The following is an 18,252-nucleotide window of genomic DNA, read 5'->3' as shown; positions in this document are numbered from 1 at the left end:
GGATAAATTGTAACCACAGCCAGGAACAACTGACTAAGAAAGAACGATCTTCAGGTTTTTCCAGAAAGCTGTCTGTTCATTAGGTAATGTTAAAATAGGACAAGGATGGTTAAGTTTTTAAATATTGCAGCTGTACTATTTAATTTTAAATATTCCATGAGGAATGTGGCCATCACAAAAGTCCGAGTTAGCTCGTAAATGGCCTAGCATTTTTTGGGGAAAAAAAAATCTTTAAAGAGCAAATAGCATTCTGAAGTAGGGAAAACCCATCTGTTACTAGCCAGCTGGAGGACCTCAGGCATGTCTCCATGCTCCACATTTGTATGGGGTAGGAAGTAAGCTAGGTGATGGTTCTCTAGACAGGCCAGACCAAGGAACCTCTTACCCAAGTTTTGAAGAACCCCACGCAGACCAATTCAATCCAGTTCTCTGGGAGTGGTGTCTAGGCATCAATATTTTGTAAAGTTTAGCAGAGTTGAGAAACACCAGACTAGATAATCTCTAAGGTCCTCCTCAGATCTCAATAAAATAAGGAGAGAATTCAGAATTCCAGTACAACAAAAGGAACAGAAGAAAACATAAAAGTCATGCATTGTAAAGCAACTCCTAACCAGGGATGTACAACACACAAATATTAGCACAGAATGAGACTTTCAAATGAACTGTGGCTTCATGAACAGAAAAATATGCTCATTAGTACAGACACCATCAACAAAAACATTCAGAACAGAACAATAGGAAAAGTATTATGTACTTAACATCTGGCGGCATTTGTATTTTTTATCCAATTCCAAATTTATGAAATATGAACATGTCCACCTCTGGCCATTCAAAGACTCAAAGCTCTTTCCAATACAAACTAAAAATCAAAGAGTGCGAAGCGGTAGATTTTTTTTAATACTTATTTATTTATTTGGCTGCCTCAGGTCTGAGTTGTGACCTGTGGGATCTCTGCGTGTGGCATGCAGGCTTAGCTGCCCCTTGGCATGTGGGATCTTAACTTCCCAACCAGGGATCAAACTTTAGTCCTCTGCATTGGAAGGCGAATTCTTAACCACTAGACCACCAGGGAAGTCCCCGAAGTAGCAAATTTGTAATTCCTCACTGAAAAATGTCAAGAGTTGATGTGGCAAAAGCCAAGAGATTATTTTTATGAAGATTTGTACATTCCTTGCTTAATTGATGAAAGAGATAATTCTAAATGATGACAGCCAGAATCAATACTAAGTCTAAGATTAGGACTAAGCACTGCAGGTTGATTCCTAAAAGTGATTCATTTGAACTGAGCCTCAAAAAAATAAAAAATAAAATAAACCCCTTCCCTCATATGGATCTTCTATCATGGATTTTAGCTAACAAGGGCCTGAGTTTCTAAACTGCTTATTAGACATGAACCTTGTCTGGACTTCTGTGAACCCTCTGGAACTGCTTGTAAAAACTGTGTGTGTGGGCCTACATGGGTGTGCCCATGTACAGAACTTTCTTGTCCTTTTAGAAGAATTCCTTTGGTGGTCTATTGCCCCTTCTCAGAAAAATGTTTTTAAATGCATAAAATAAAACACAAAGGATTGCAAAGGAAAAAATGAATTACAGTTATCAATTAAGAAAAAATTACAGGGTGGTAATAAATACACTTCTTTATCAGGATATTAAATAAAAAGATCCTGATGTTTAGATGGGCAGCTATAATAATTATCTTATTTTCAGAGAAATAAAGAACACAGAAATTTTCATGACATCAGACACATAAGCAACAACCTATGGGATCTGAAAATATCTGTGCCTTCTATTGCTGACATAATCACAAGCACTATTAATAATGTGATGATTTGTTGTCTGTGATCATCACTGAAGGAGGTGATAAATTTCTATTATAGGTTATAAAAATAATTTCTCCATCCAAGTTCACAACCCTCCTAAGTCCTCTGGACTCTAGATGAACATCTGATCTATGTCTTTATCCAACTTCAGGGGGTTTGCTGATAAGCCTGCAGCAAGGACAGATCATTAGGCCACAAAGCACTTAATAAGCATTTTCAGGATTGGTTTCCATAAGGTCCTACAGACACAGAGCCCTGGAAAGTCATAGAACAGTAGGGAAAAGGTGAAGAGTTCTCTTAGATGAGACCATAAGGAATGCTCTGTGAGTTTCTGGAGCTGAAGTTTCAGTACATCTTATTTTTAATTTAATATACATATATTTTTAAAAGATTTTTTTACAGTCTTTATTGAATTTGTGACAATATTGCTTCTGCTTTATGTTTTGGATTTTTTGTCCATGAGGCATAGATGATCTTAGCTCCCTGACCAGAGATCGAACCCATACCCACTATATTGGAAGGCAAAGTCTTAACCACTGGACTGCTAGGTAAATCCCTTTAATATATATTTTAATGTTCTTAATATATGTGTCATGTTTAATATACGTTCATGACTTACTAGATCCATATAGTATAGCACAGCCTCACTTCTGAGTGGACGTGGAAAAGAAAAGAAAAAGCAACACAGGGCCATAAAGTGAGTGATACCAAGCACGAAACTGGCACAAAAATAGAAAATGAGCCACAAACCCACTTCCGAGCTTTCTGGCAGGCGGACTGACCTGGACAGTCATGGAATGTACAGGTCCCAAAGGATTATACAAAAAAAAAAAAAAAACCTCAGAAAAAATACAACCTTTCTGCTATTGATACCAAGACTGAATAGAAATTTCTTCCACAGATATTTATAAAGAGTATATCATGTGTTGTAATTAGTGAACAATATTTTCAATGGTATCATTAATGGAGACATAACAATGAGTTCCCCAGAACTTTTTAAAATCGTTCTTAGCTTACAGGTTATACCAAAATTGTGTGGGCTGGATTTGGCCACAGGACTGAATTTCTTAACTCCTGGTCTACAGGATCAAGTTAGATATCTCCTTGACTCTTGTATCCTTCACTTTCCTCAAGCCCCTGTCTGTATCAGCTTTTTAAGGTAATAACTCTTTCTGTATTTTATAGCAACTATACACAGATCCAAGCAGGGTGCTATCATGTAGACATACTTCAAAATTTTTATGTCTCATGGAAATAAGAAGGTAATCCAGCATGAATTAGCTGCAAAGAAATGGTTTAGTTTCCAGTCTCATTAAAATAAACATATACATCACATCAAAATAAAGGTAGAAAAATTTTAACGTATAACCTTCTCTATTTCAGGGATCACATGCTAGTTTTGTAGGTAAATGTAAAAAAAAAATGGGTATAATGAGCTGAATCACTTAATTCATCTATTATAGTGTTTACAGCACCAGCTTTCAAAAGGAAAATGAGGCTATATGGTGTTTCACAGCACACAATCATCTTGTGTGATCACAATAAGAAAGATTTCATTCCAAATATCATTCAGGTGTCCCTGAGCTTCTCTCTGTTCTGAGACTAAATGAAGTACTAGGCCAACTAAACTCGGCAAGCTTGGGTTGTCTCTATTATTATATGGGCTCACAAGAAGGCCTTAGGGAATTTTTAACATCGCTTTATTTTAGTAAAGATTTATAATATTTATACCCACCTATTCCAGAGAGTTGCTAGGATAATTAAGAAGAATTCATGAAAAAGCCTTGATGAGTATGATGAAAGAAAGGTATCATGAATACCCAGAGGAACCTCGCTGTAATTCTGGGAGGTGGCGATTACCCTCATGGAAACACAACACATACCAAATGGAGTCCCCTAGAAATGTGTAACTACCTTCAGAAGACGCTCTGAACCACACAAGTATAGTGTTCAGCACAGGTCTTAGCTGCCCTTCTAAACACCAGCCCTGTAAATGTTCCGCTGAAGGCTGTGTTTCATTACCTCAGTGTATTTTCTTCATATTCTTTTGCAATTTGTTCTGGTAATGAGCCTGTGTATACGACACAGGCTCCTTGAACCATGAAAGATTAAAATTCTGTGCTGAGCTGGGGAAATGTCAGTGAAACCTCTAGTACGTCTAGAGAACAGGCCCGTAGCTTGTGGGGCTTTGGGAACTTGTAACTCATGAATGCTCAACTGTGCAGCTCCCACATAATGAACAAGGCCAGGTCGAGTTACATGTAAGTCACTGTGATTATTTCTAAGGACACTTATTCCTGAGTATATGCATTCACCCACTAGAACACTGAAGCTTTGTATTATTGAGGTGAAATGCTGGGTTCAGTTCCAAACACTACCATTCTAAAAATGGCTGCAGAGCCTCCTCCAGACTAACATTTATTGCCTTTTAACAGCATTTGCTCAAATCCACATCTTTTAAAGATTACACACAACATTCCAAAAAGCCCCTGAGGAAAGTCACTTTCAAAGCGACTGCCTCATCTTCTCAGTTTCTTCACTGCGTTCATCTGCATCCACAAAGACAGTTTACATGTATGTTTCAATCATCAGAATAATCTTCATTTTGACAATTGTAGCGTACATGACATCTGTTACATTAACAGATGAAAGAGATAAGAATGATTGAAAACAGGGCCTTAGAATTAGGAGGGAGCCAGCCCTGCCACTTGCACTGGCACCTCCTAAGGCAAGTTATTTCATATCAGTAAGCTTTACTGCCAGAGAAGGCAACGGCACCCCACTCCAGTACTCTTGCCTGGAAAATCCCATGGACGGAGGAGCCTGGTGGGCTGCAGTCCATGGGGTCGCTAAGAGTCAGACACGACTGAGCATCTTCACTTTCACTTTTGACTTTCATGCATTGGAGAAGGAAATGGCAACCCGCTCCAGTGTTCTTGCCTGGAGAATCCCAGGGACAGGGAAGCCTGGTGGGCTGCCATCTATGGGGTCGCACAGAGTCGGACACGACTGAAGTGACTTAGCATACTTACTAAGCTGTACTGCTCTCAACTATAAAATGTGGATAAGAACATTAACTACTCCATAGGTTACTATGAGGAGGACATGAGGGGCTGCATCGAAAGTCCCTGAACAAATGCTTATTCCCTCCTCCTACTTAGAAACCTAGCTGGACCAACAAGTTTCCTTCCTCAACCTTGAGGGATCTAGCTACCATATGACCCTGCAATCCCACTCCCGGGCATATACCCAGAGAAAAACGTGATCTGAAAGGATACGTGCAGCCCAATGTTGATTGCAGCACTGTTTACGACAGCCAAGACATGGAAGCAACCTAAACGTCCATTGACAGAGGAATGGATAAAGAAGATGTGGTACACATATACAATGGAATATTATTCAGCTATTAAAAAGGGTGAAATAATGCCATTTGCAGTGACATGGATGGACCTAGAGAGTGTCATGTTGAGTGAAATAAGTCAGAGAATAAGATATATCGTTATGACACCCCCTATATACAGAATCTAAAAAGAAACGATACAAATGAACTTCTCTACAAAACAGACTCACAGACTTAGGGAATGAATTTACGGTTGCTGGAAGAAAGGGTGGGAGGAAGGGATAGTTAGGGAATTTGGGATGGACATGTACATACTGCTATATTTAAAATGGATAACCAAAAAGGTCTTACTGTATAGCACAGGGAACTCTGCTCAATGTTATGTGGCAGCCTGGATGGGAGAGAGTTTGGGGGAGAATGGATACATGTATATGTATGGCTGAATCTGGTTGCTGTCCACCTGAAACTATCATGATATTGTTAATTGGCTATATTCCAAAATAAGATACTTTAAAATTTTTATCTTTGAAGAAAATAATGTCAAAAATGAAAAGAAAGGGGGAGATAACACATATTTTGTATTCTTTCTTCAAAGAGACTTTAAAATGTTTGGTGTATTTGAGAGCTAAGAAAAATACTTGTATAAAGGGAAATCTCTGAAGTTTTATCTTTTTAGCCTGTTCATGTTGTCAATAAAATGGAGATTTGAGTGAAAAAAAAAATAAAAGGAATACATATCATAGTGGGAAGTGTAAAGGACTTATTAAACCAGAGCCTCAACACTGAGAAGAAAATAAAAGAAACCCGGTGTTTATTATGACCGGATTTTTCCATTCACTGAACAGCTAAGCAGAGACAACACATCCTTCAGACAGAATTTTGTATCCAAGGTGTCTCACACTGTGAAACAATGGATTTTGTGGTTTAATTTCCATTTGTTACTACCACTCCTGTTATTTAAATAAGGTTGTTTAGTCACTAAGTTGCCTCCAACTGTTTTGAGACCCCATGGACTGTAAGCCCAATGGGCCCCTCTGTCCATGGGATTTCCCAGGCAAGAATACTGAAATGGGTTACCATTTCCTTCTCCAGGGGATCTTCCCAAGGCAGGGATCGAACCCGAGTCTCCTGCTTGGCAGGCGGTTTCTTTACCACTGAACCATCTGGGAGTCCCCTTTAAATGAAGTCACTAAGTCGTGTCTCTTTCGCAATCTCAGGGACAATAGCCCACTAGGCTCCTCTGTCGATAGAATTCTCCAGGCAAGGATACTGGAGTGGGTTGCCATTTCCTTCTCCTTTAAATGAGGTGACCTCTCTCTGTTAAAAGACTTCCATTTCAGCCACTACAATCACAGGCAGCCAATGCTGCTCTCTTCCCTGTGAGCATGGGCTCTGGCCCTCTTAACACCATGGTCTTCTGACAGTCTGAATCCAGGCCCTCCTAGAAGTGGTCACTGTGGCTATGGCTCAGGATTGCTGAAATCTTAAACTTTTCCAACTTATGATGACAGAATGAGACAAACTCCCCCAAACATTCCTTCCAAACATCTTGGAAACTGTCATTCACGATCTCACAATTTCCAGGCACTCCTCATTGGTCCCCAGTGAAAATGGAAGCATTATCTGGTTTGCCAACATCCTTAAGCCTTGACTTCCAGCTAGGTCAAATTTTTATTTTGTGAAAAACACACGGGTGGCCTGGTTTCCTTTTATCATCGACAAATCACATTTACAACTTGGCTCAGGTATTAGGAGCTTTAGTGGAAACAAATCATTCCGTTCACATTTGTTGAATACTGACCCAGTGGTAAAACTAGGCAATAAAAACTATTACCCCTACTTGTTGAGTCTGAGCACAAAGAAAATTTACTTTCCAATTATTCGCTTTATGTCACCATAAGGAAAGAAATGTGTGTGACCACAAGGGTAACATGCGTTTGCAAATATGTGCCATTTCCTCTTTTTACAAAAGTGCTGGGGCATGTCTCTTAATAGAATTCATTATTACTATCTTGAGATATTAGCAGTAGGCAGCTGCCAAAACATTTCACAAATGAAACAGTAGTATATTACTAGTTGCCTAATCCTGCTGCGTTTGCTTCTCGGCGTTTGTCTCATTCCCTCTATGAAATAAACAACTTATTAACTACAGAGCAGCTAATAAGATTTTAGCTTCTCCTGTGGGGAACTCTCTAAAGCCTTATTTCGGTTAAATGAGTTCCCTCCTGACTATTTGCTCACTAACTTCCTTCAGGAGACCGTGAGGACTACATGAGTTAATGCACAGGCCAAGCTGTGAAATGGTGCCTGCCACATCATAAGGGGTCAACTCAGATGATAAACAAGTCACAACACAGTAGGAATTTTCTAACAAAACATGTTCTAAAAATTGAAACTCCTGGTAAATATGCAAATTCCATAGAGAGAATTTTAATATCTATGTTTATTAGTTCTCATTCACATGGTGAATTTAAACACAACAGATGAATGTAAGTTTTTTATTTTATTTTGGTTTTTTTTTTTTTTAGTAAATACTTCGGAGAAGGCAATGGCACCCCACTCCAGTACTCTTGCCTGGAAAATCCCATGGACGGAGGAGCCTGGTGGGCTGCAGTCCATGGAGTTGCGAAGAGTCAGACACAGCTGAGTGACTTCACTTTCACTTTTCACTTTCATGCATTGGAGAAGGAAATGGCAACCCGCTCCAGTGTTTTTGCCTGGAGAATCCCAGGGATGGGGGAGCCTGGTGAGCTGCCGTCTATGAGGTCGCACAGAGCTGGACACGACTAAAGCGACCTAGCAGTAGCAGCAGCAGCAACTACTTAAAGCATTGTTGTATTAGTGACACAATGGCCCAACAGCTGTACTTATTCATACTATTTAAGAAAAGAATATTGGAACTCAGCAATTTAGTTGGTAGATTTAGTTGGCTGAACCACACAGTTAGGTGTAACCAACTTCACGGTACTTCATGAACTTAGAAAACAATGGAAATGAATGGATTAAGAGATAAAACTGGAAATTCTACGGCAAGAACTGAGGATTCAGTGTACAACTGAATTTGCCTGAAATTTTGCCTAATATAAATTTATCTGTATTGCACACTATGCAATCATTACTATCTTTTTTTGATAAAATGGTTAAACTATTTGAGAAGGCTTAAGAAAGAGTGAATGAGGTTGAGGAGCTGAAGAGGGTATAAGTTGAATTTTCTAAAGAGAAACAGACTGGACCATTAAACATATTCCAAAATGGTCAATTACATTTTTTTCTCTTTTTTAAAAATTTATTTATTCATTCATTTTGGCCATGCCTCACAGCACGTGAGATCTTAGGTTCCCTGACTAGGGATCAAACCTGTGTCCCCTGCAGTGGAAGCATGGAATCTTAACCACTGGACCAACAGGGTAGTTCATTTTTCAAACACTTCTCTCTGGTCCATGCTTTCCATCTTCAGATTATCAGAACAAGATGCTACAGCTAAATTAAAGTATAACTGTGATTCACTGATAACCAACTTGGAAGTTTTTTGTGTTTTTTTTTTAATTTATGGAAAATAGTACCCAGTATGTAAAAGAAAAGACAGAGCTACAGAAAATGGGCAAGGCCTCTTTTGAAGGGCATGCCAAAAAGAGAAAAGTGTTAGGCCTGTAGTTATATGAGGAGAGTTCCAGCTCAGTGGTGGTATCACCACCAGCTGGCCAGGAAGATGGTCATGTGCCTCAGCAAAGCTCTGTGTCTCAACCTGTATGGCTTGGAGATGAGCTCTTCATTTTTCCTCCCAGAAGGAAAATGCTAGGGGTCTTAGGGAAAAAAATACATTTTTAAAGTAGAAACAACTTGAATAAAAAGTAAATAATATAAAATTTTAATTTGGGGGAGAAAAAGATTTTTAAAAATGTATGAAAAATCAGTTGAGAATTTTATTGCTTTGGCTCAAGGCCACTGTAATACTGACTGGGCAGAAGGTTGGAAGAATATAAAGTTTGTGGGTGGGGTGTTGCAATTAGAAAAAAGTAAATGCTATGTTTAGAGTAGTTTAAAGACTGTATTTGAACAATCTAAAAAACTATAATTAACGAATATAAGGCTTTGGTAGCTCTGGTAAATTATGGCAAGCACAGGTCCTGGTTGGGTCATTTAAAAAATATCTGTTGAGTAAATGAAGTGAACAAATTCATAAGTGAGGATCAGACAGGAAATAAAAAGAAAGGTTTTCAGAGCCCTTGAAGGAAAACAAAATGGGATCATAGTAGAGGACCAAAAGTTAATTCAGGTTTTTAACAGTAAGAAATATATGAAAATAAAAGTCATCACCAACATCTTAGTTGCTTATTTTGCTAAAAGTTGAGAAAGCACGAATTACCCACAAATAAATGTTTGGGGAAGGTGTAGATGAATGAGGTAATGGAGACAGAATCTTCACTGCAGGTGGTTTAAGTCTCCAAACAAAGTCTGCAAATAATTTTTCAAGCCCACACTTGGCACACATTAAAAAGAAAAGAAAAAGTAATTGTACTATTAGACTGGACATAGATGCTTGGTAGATAAAAATCCGTATTTTTTTAATAAAACATACAAAGATGTTAACTATATATTTAAAACAAATACTAACCTAGCATAGAAATGATCACTTTTCATGATTAGCATTTGATATATTTTGGGGAAGTTTTATAACAGGTAACTTTTTTTTTTTAACCAAAATTTATTTGGTGCTAGACAGATTGAGCTTGCCATGTTTATGCTGCAGTCATGTTTTCACAATACCAGTAATAGCAAAATCCATTTTAGGAGTAAAAGTAAAGTGCAGAAAGAGCTTCTGATTAGATTTTAAAGGAAGTCACATCAGCCAACTGGTGAACGTCAGTTTACACACCATGTGTTATCAGAGGCAAGAGGTCAGGTTTTAATACAATGGTTCTTTTGCAGATAGAAAAAGATATTTCCATCTTGTGTGCCAATTTATTCTAAATTGAAAAGAAATATTTAATGATCAAAAGGCAGGAAAGAGGAACAAGAAGACCACATTTGTAAGGAACCCAATGTTAATGTTAAATAACCTTTCTGGAAAAGCTCTATTTAATATTTATTAGAAGCAGAAGGAGCTCAGATGCCAGTTGAGTCTGAGAAGGGGAGTGGTGTTCTGGGCCCGGTGCTGGGCTTGGGGTAAGAGGAATCAACTAGCTTTGGGGACTCTGAGAGGAGCGGGCACTGGTTGTGCTTCTGACCTTCGACAGACCCCCTAGGGAGAGGAAGCAGGGACAGACTCGAGAGCCCCTAGAGCTGCTCAAAGTCCCAGCATGGTCACACCGGAGTAGGAGCACAGCTCTCACCCTGCTGGAAGTCAGGGGACAACATCAAGTATCTTAGATAGCCTCACTGAGTTACCCCAAGAGTTGCAGTGTAGTGACCTCAGGGTACCCACAAGAGCATGGGAGAAGCCAAGAGAGGTGTTGAACTGAGGGGGCTTTCAGACAGGAATGCACTTGACCTGGACCAGCAACTGAGGATGAGACAGGACAATGCACAGCTCTAAGGATGTCCATATAGGCAGAAACTTTAAGATAAGGTGAGCACCAACCCCCCTCTCTCCCTAGCCCAGACTTTAGCACTTTGTAGGGGAAGAAAGGATTCAATTAAATATTTCTGACTAGCAACCCAACTTAAGTTTACTTGTTCTGAAAGTACTCCTTTTATAAGTGTTATAGGTAGAAGGGAAAGGTATGCTATACACATCATGCTGCTGCTAAGTCGCTTCAGTAGTGTCTGACTCTGTGCGACCCCACAGATGGCAGCCCACCAGGGATCCTCCAGGCAAGAATATCGGAGTGAGTTGCTATTTCCTTCTCCAATGCATGAAAGTGAAAATGAAAGTGAAGTTGCTCAGTCGTCGCCAACTCCTAGTGACCCCATGGACTGCAGCCTACCAGGCTCCTCTGTCCATGGGATTTGCCAGGCAAGAGTACTGGAGTGGGGTGCCATCGCCTTCTCTATATACACATCATAAGTTAATGATAATCAGGAATTGAGAAAAGGCAGAGATTTTTGTTTCCACCAATGCTGGTTTTAGCTTAAACCATCCAAACTTTCCATAAAAACAAATTTAAAATGCAGGTTATGGGGACTTCCCTAATAGTCCAGTGGTTAAAACTTTCCCTTCCAATGCAGGGGCTGTGGGTTCAATCCCTGGTTAGAGAGGTAATATCTCATATACCTTGTGGCAAAAAAAACCAACACATAAAACAGAAGCAATATTGTTACAAATTCAATAAAGGCTTCAGAAAAATTAAAAAATAAAATTCAGGTTATAATATAAAATAACCTAATTAGAAACATCAAATAGCCAATAAGATAGTAAGGAACCACCTGGCCAAAATCTGCAGGAAAGCCAGAACCTCAGATGTAAGCAAGCACAGGGGGCTTCTGCACTGATTTTGACAACCTCACGGGGGAGGTGAAAGAGACAACAAAGCCTCGAACATACCCAAGTGCGGAGAATAAAAAGGCTTTTGTCTACCGTAAGCTGAGGTTCCTAAGAGTCACCCCCTAAAATAAGATTGAACCGTGTCCTTGACACGGAAAGGCTACAAAAGGGGAGGGGTGGGGTTGGTGGGCCATGAGAACTCGCCTGCACAAGTCGGTCCCTGTGTGTAAAAGTGCAACTCAAATTGTCATCACCTGGGTGGCCTAAAAACCTTTAAGTGGTACCTTTAGGTTAAAGGGGGCTTCCCAGGTGGCTCAGTGGGTAAAGAATCTGCCTGCATTGCAGGAGATACAGGGGACGCGGATTTGATCCCCAGAGTTGGGAAGATCTCCTGGAGAAGGGCAGGGCCACCCACTCCAGTATTCTTTCCCCGAGAATCCCCAAAGTGGTGCCAGAGTAGTAGTGTCACCAGGCATCTGGCAGAAACAAAAGTAGCTCCTCTGGGGTGGGGTGGGGAGGTAATTCACTCTCAGCCTCAAGAATCCCTACGGGTAAGTTTTCAGTGGTAATGATGGATTTCCAGGCGAAAATGAGCCAGCACATGAGAGCAGACAGACAAGAGGGGCTGGGAGAAATCTAACAATAGAGATGTCCAAAAACAAATTCATCCACGAATCAATTTTATAGCCTAATATGGAAAAAATATTTACTGAGCACCTACTCTGTGCCAGGCTGTATGTAAGATTGCCGAGATAATATGTCATTTCACATGTCATGAGCAAAGCACCCAAGTGATGAAAGGTTAGTTGAAATGGTATTATATGTATATTTACTTTCACTTTTTGTGTTTTCTGAAGACTTCCAAACACGAAGACAGTGCCCATTATTATTTAGTGACAGGTTTTGAAATAAACAGTAATCTAAGGCCAAGATTGACATCACTGATTCCTTTCTCAGACTCTCATTCCCTCAGGTTTCCAGGCTTGAGTTCAGTCTAATTATCCCCTCGGCAAACCAGATAACCACGCACACGAACAGGAAGACAAAGGGCTGAAAGATAAAGATAACTATCTCAGAGACATAAAACTCATAGTTAGCTACATTTATCTTTAACGGCAAAAGTCCAAAGAGATGGTCGTGGAATAACAGCATGAATCGGACAACATTAATTTTAAGATAAATCTGGAAATAGCTGAAGCTGCAGGAAGGGTGGAGAGGAGTTGGTCTAATATTTACTGATATAAAGATTGCCTTTCTTGGCCAAGGTTGTTGACAAAATCTTGCTGATTATTTGGGTTTCTCTGGTAAGTCTGCACTGATCATCAACCTTTATCTTCTTCTTCTTTTTTTTAATTAATTATTTATTTTAAATGAAACAAAGATGAATATTTTTAATCATAAAAGGTACAATTCACAAAGAAGATAGACATGATAAATCATTAGATACCTTAACAACAAAGAAACAAAGATACATAAAGCAAAAATCAGAAGAAAGAACTGAATCATCAGTTCAGTTTGGTTGAGTAGCTCAGTCATGTCCGACTCTTTGTGACCCCATGAATTGAAGCATGCCAGGCCTCCCTGTCCATCACCAATTCCCAGAGTTCACTCAAACTCATGTCCATCGAGTATCTTCTATTCAGCTTTTTACAATTAGAATTCAAGTCATCACCTCTCCACTTCTGTATTTGTTTGCTGTCATTAGATATTCTGGTGGTTGTCATTTACTGAGCCTTTGGAATGATCTGACCTGTACATTCTTCTCCTTGCTGGGCAAACCAAGACAATATGGTGTAATACAAAATAGTAACAGTAGCTACTGCATATGGGTCTAGGACTGAGCGAGCCAGTGTTTAGGAGCTATTTACTCCTCACAGTGACTGTAAGGGGCAGGTCATTATGGATGAGAAAATTTATGGGCCTGAGAAATAGAGGGACTAAAAGGAGCAGGAACTTCAAAGTTGGACAAACTGGAATTTAGTTTCCCAACCGGGGATCGAACACGTATGTGCCCCTTGCAATGGAAGCATGGAGTCTTAACCACTGGACCACTATTGAAGTCCCTGGACAAACTTGAATTTAAATCCTAAACTGCTGCTGGCATTTCTCCTCTCCTAGAGGTGAGGCTCCATTTTCTGGGTAAAGGCTGCTGTAAGGATGAGGCAAAGGGCCTGGCCTCTGGGAAGTACTTGTTTCTCCTTCCTTCCAGTTGGAAATTCATGTCTTGCCTCACACAGTATCTTCAAATAGTTTTAAAAGTAGCCACTTCCAGGAAGATAATGTGATATTGTACAGAATCTTTAAAATAATAAAAGATGAATAATGGCTTACATTTATGGGGAGTTTTAACTTTTCAAAGCTCTTCACTCCCTCCCAAACACTGGCTTCTTTGACCCTTTGGGAAATACTTTAATATCTCAGTTGACTTTCTCAGAATTTTCAGATTGGTTGTCTCCAGGACATAATAACATTGTCTGTGGACCTTGAAAAATGCTAATCCAGGAAATGATTCAAGAAGAAAGGACCAGGCCTTTGCGTCTCTTTCCATCCTCTGGCTGCTGTCTGCCTCCTTCCTTCTCCTGGGATTGATGTGTGTGTCAAGGGGATGGGAGGTGGCCAAGTTCGGAGGGAAGTCAAGGGTAGCGGGGAGGGCTGTGACACCTAGCTGTCTTTGGTTTCCATGGTAAAGATGCCTAACTCAGCAGGAATGTACTACCTTCCCTCATAACAGAACTTTTCCTTTTTTATTTTTTCAAGTTTGTGAGAAAATTATCTTACATTCTCACATTTAAACCAGAACTACTTACTCTTCTTAGAGTAGTCTGAACTGAAAGGCTATATTCATCCAGAGAGTGAGGCAAAAAAAAAAAAAAAATCTGGGGACAATGTGTTCACCCTAGTAGACTGTCTGGCACACAGTAGGGGCTCAACAAATATTTAGAGTGACTGCAGTCACTGGGGTGTGAATTGACATCCTCAGTTGACAATACAGAAAATAAGGCAATGATTTCTGTGAGTTTCTGAAAAAGATCAGAAACTCAGATCACAGACTCACTTCCAGGAAAGCTTCCTAGATCAGCAAGACTCATTTCTCAAATAATTGATTAGTTCAGAGGTCGCACATGTGGGCAGATTTTGTTTTGGCCTGCAAAATTTCAAAACACAGTTTGCTTTGAACATTTAAAGCTTGAGAGATTTCAGATGCATTTACAGCTGCCTCGTTTTACCCAATAGGATCTATCTGGCGCTTTGGGGGACTTGTACTGGTCCCCTGGGTTATAATCATGTCAGCTATATAAAAGTTCCCAAGCTGTGCTAGCTGTTTTAGGTGTTAATTTAATCCTATGCAGAACACACAAACACACCTCAAAAAAAAAAAAAAAAAAAAACAGAGGGTTCTAAATGCCTAAGTACAAAAACCAAATCCTCTGGTCCTCAAGTTTCTCACTCTCTCTGTCTGTGCAGTTGCCGTGATTTGTGTGTAAAGCCTCTGTTTTCAAGCCTTTCATTTCACAGGCTCTTGCAGACTGGAGGCAAGAAAGGGAGAGATCACCTGCCCCTTCATTACTGATGCTTGAGAAAGCAATCTCATTTGGAAGGAATTCTTGATGCTAGCCGGAGGTAATAATTGAAACCTCACTGATAGAAGGGCTTCCCTGGTGGCTCAGAGGGTAAAGCGTCTGCCTGGAGACGGGGGTTCGATCCCTGGGTCAGGAAGATCCCCTGGAGAAGGAAATGGCACCCCACTCCAGTACTCTTGCCTGGAAAATCCCATAGACTGAGAAGCCTGGTAGGCTACAGTCCATGGGGTCACAAAGAGTTGGACACAACTGAGCCACTTCACTTCACTGCAAAGTGCCTCAGCAGCTTGTCGCTTAGAAGACACCATTTAGAATGTTACAGAAATTAATACAGAAATTAAATAGGAATAAAACACAAGTGATTTGCACTTAAGTGTTTTCAAATACAATACCAAGAGACTCCCCACTTTAAAATTGCTCCTATAAAGGGCAACAGAATCCTGACCATTCTCCCTTCTCAAATAGATGCCTCCTTCCTCCTGGGCCTTCCTGAGGGCTGTGTGGCCCCTGAAACCACAGAGCCCCCCTTTCCCTTGCGCTCAAGCCCACACTCCCAGCCTGTGTGTGCCCCCTCCACTCCCCTTCCCCAATTTACGTTTTTTCATCTCTTCTGCCACAAAAACACCTCAAAGAGATTTCAGTGATTAAGTATTACATAATAGTAATAAAACATTTATTGACCACCTACTATGTGCCGAGCACAAATCTGTTTGAGAGAGGTCAGCCCCTTCCCTGATCTCCATAATCACCTGAGGCTTTCAGTCTGGTAGTTAAAAAAAGATGAGTGTTCAGCCATCAGAGGCTGGCTTGCACACCACCCCTGGTGTGGCCCCAGTGCTGTCTATACGAGGCTCTTTCCAACTTTAAAAGAGTCTGTGATCATCGCTGCCATTTTTAAGGATGTAGAATTTACAGGAGCCCCTATCACTAAGTGGGAATGGCATTTTTCAACAACCTTCTATTTCCTACCTACAAATGGGGATGGCCCGGATTCATTGTGGATAAAACTGAACCTCCTCAAAACAGTCCGCTCATTTCACTCCCCCAAGCTGAGGAGCCCCCCACGCCACCCCACCTCCCATGGCTGAACTTAAGGTGCCATCCGATCCCAACAAGGAACTAGAACCCTGCCAGTATGTAGAAAGGCAATTTCCCTCCCTCGTACTGCTGCTGCTACTGCTAAATCGCTTCAGTCGTGTCCGACTCTGTTCGACCCCATAGACGGCAGCCCACCAGGCTCCCCAGTCCCTGGGATTCGCCAGGCAAGAACACTGGAGTGGGTTGCCATTTCCTTCTCCAATGCGTGAAAGTGAAGTTGCTCAGTCGTGTCCGAGCCTCAGCGACCCCATGGACTGCAGCTCACCAGGCTCCTCCGCCTATGGGATTTTCCAGGCAAGAGTACTGGAGTGGGTGCCATTGCCTTCTCCCTTTATGAACGTCTGTCACTCAAGTCCACTCCAAGGAGGTTCCGTGGACAAAACCCCAATGACTGTCCCTGACGTGTCGCCAGCGTCCAGACCTGGCAGTACCGGGGTCCCCTCAGTCCCTCAACCCCCACCGCGTGGACCCGTGCGGAGTTCATTCAAAAGAAAAGACGGGTCTAGAAAAAGTTCTCGGGGGAAGAAAGGAAATTTCCCACCTCTGGACCTTTCTCTGGATGGGGACCCATGTCTCCGGCTCCGGAGGTCTAGCTCGGTCGTGAAGACCCCACCGGGCGCAGGTTCCCTGCGGCGCGGGGCGGGGAGGGACTGCCCCGCGAGGGCTGCCCCGGGAATCCCGGCTCAGCCTCTCCCTCCTGCTTCCCTCCACCCCTTCCTCCTCCCCGCGCCCCAGCCTCCGCGCCGGGGCTGCTCGCCTCCTCCCGGGGAGGATGGGATCCGAGCGTCCGGGGCCGAGAGCGGAGGAGGAAGGCAGACGACTGGCAGCCTACCGTCTTCTGCTTCTTAACCTCGGACATGCTGGCTGGCTACGGCGGTGCCCGGCGCGCTGGAACTCGGAGCCCAGCCCCTGGAGCGGAGGCTCTAGGACGCTCGGGTGGCGGCGGCGGCGGCTGCCGGACTCCGGGGGAAGGAGGTATAAAAAGGCTCCACAGACACGTCGCACTTCCCTTGACCAGCCCCCTCCTCCTCCTCCTCCCGCCGCGCTCCTCTCCGCCCCGTCGGCTGGGCCAGCAGCGCCCAGCCCAGGGTACCCTGCCGCCGCCTGGGCGGGGTCCCGGGCCCAGCCCCCGACTCCCGGGAGCGGCTCCGCTGGGCCCGCCGAGGTTGGAGGCAGGACCTTGCAGCCGAAGGCGCGGACAGACACGCCCCGCGCGTAGTCGGAGGTCAAGTTCACTTCTCCCAGTTCCCACTCCCAGCGGGTGCCTGAGCGTCCCCTCACCTCTCACCCCACCCGTGCGCCTCTCAAGGAAGGCTTCCTGCCTCTGGGACCTGCTTGAAACCGCCAAGCTGGTCGTCAGGGTCCTCCGTGGGCACCGCTGCCCCAGCTCGTCTTCCTGGGCAGTAATCACAGCGAGAGTTAACATTTTCTCGTCCTCACTCTGCGCTCCGCTGACCTTTGCCTTAAGCCTCCTGCACCCCTCCCCCCAGGCATCGAATCCTGCCTTCTCCCATGAAGTAGTGGAGGCTTTCAGGCTTTCTCAAGATGATATTCCAAGTGAGGGGATTCACGCCCAGGCCCAGGTCAGCCTCCACTGTTAAGTCTTTCTGCACCAGCATCATCATCGATGACGCTGATGAAGAAATGTCGACGGGCAAGGCCGGCCTGCATCTTCTGCGCCAGGCCTGGGACTGAGGGGTCTACATGCAATCACTCCTTTGGAGCCCACAATATTTTCCTCCTGCTGCAGATGGGCGGGCTGAAGCGCTGCTCCTATTTACCAAGTTGAGTAAGCAAGCCCAGCCCCTGAAAGTGGTAAATAGTAGCCCAGCGGCTTGTTTCAATCCCTGTTCCAAACCTTTTCTTATAGTACTTCCCTGTGGTCAGCAACCAGGAAGGGCCCTGAGGAGGAAAAGTAGGAGAAGGCCCAGTTGTCTTGGCTTATGGACTACATCCTAGGGCTTTAAAGTTTTATCAGAGGGCAGCTCT

The 18,252-nt window shown here is 42.6% G+C and overlaps 1 protein-coding gene across 2 annotated transcripts in view; it reads right to left on the bottom strand.

Annotated features, from left to right (window-relative positions):
* The window catches only part of PAPSS2 (3'-phosphoadenosine 5'-phosphosulfate synthase 2), a 113,539-nt gene extending 96,322 nt beyond the window's left edge, over positions 1–17,217 (bottom strand). Inside the window, exon 1 of one of the 2 annotated variants that reach the window (NM_001076075.2) lies at positions 17,096–17,217. In NM_001076075.2, coding sequence (NP_001069543.1) covers positions 17,096–17,122 — 27 coding nt within the window. In that variant the 5' untranslated portion in view covers positions 17,123–17,217. Of the gene's footprint in view, positions 1–16,804; positions 17,070–17,095 lie in introns of those variants that run through there. The other variant, XM_024985730.2, reaches the window with a different exon arrangement.
* Between the last annotated feature and the right edge of the window lie 1,035 nt (positions 17,218–18,252).

This window comes from Bos taurus, chromosome 26 (genome assembly GCF_002263795.3).
Source record: "Bos taurus isolate L1 Dominette 01449 registration number 42190680 breed Hereford chromosome 26, ARS-UCD2.0, whole genome shotgun sequence".
Taxonomy (NCBI): Eukaryota; Metazoa; Chordata; class Mammalia; order Artiodactyla; family Bovidae; genus Bos; species Bos taurus.
Note: the sequence above shows the minus strand (reverse complement) of the source record. Positions and strands in the feature narration are given on the sequence as shown.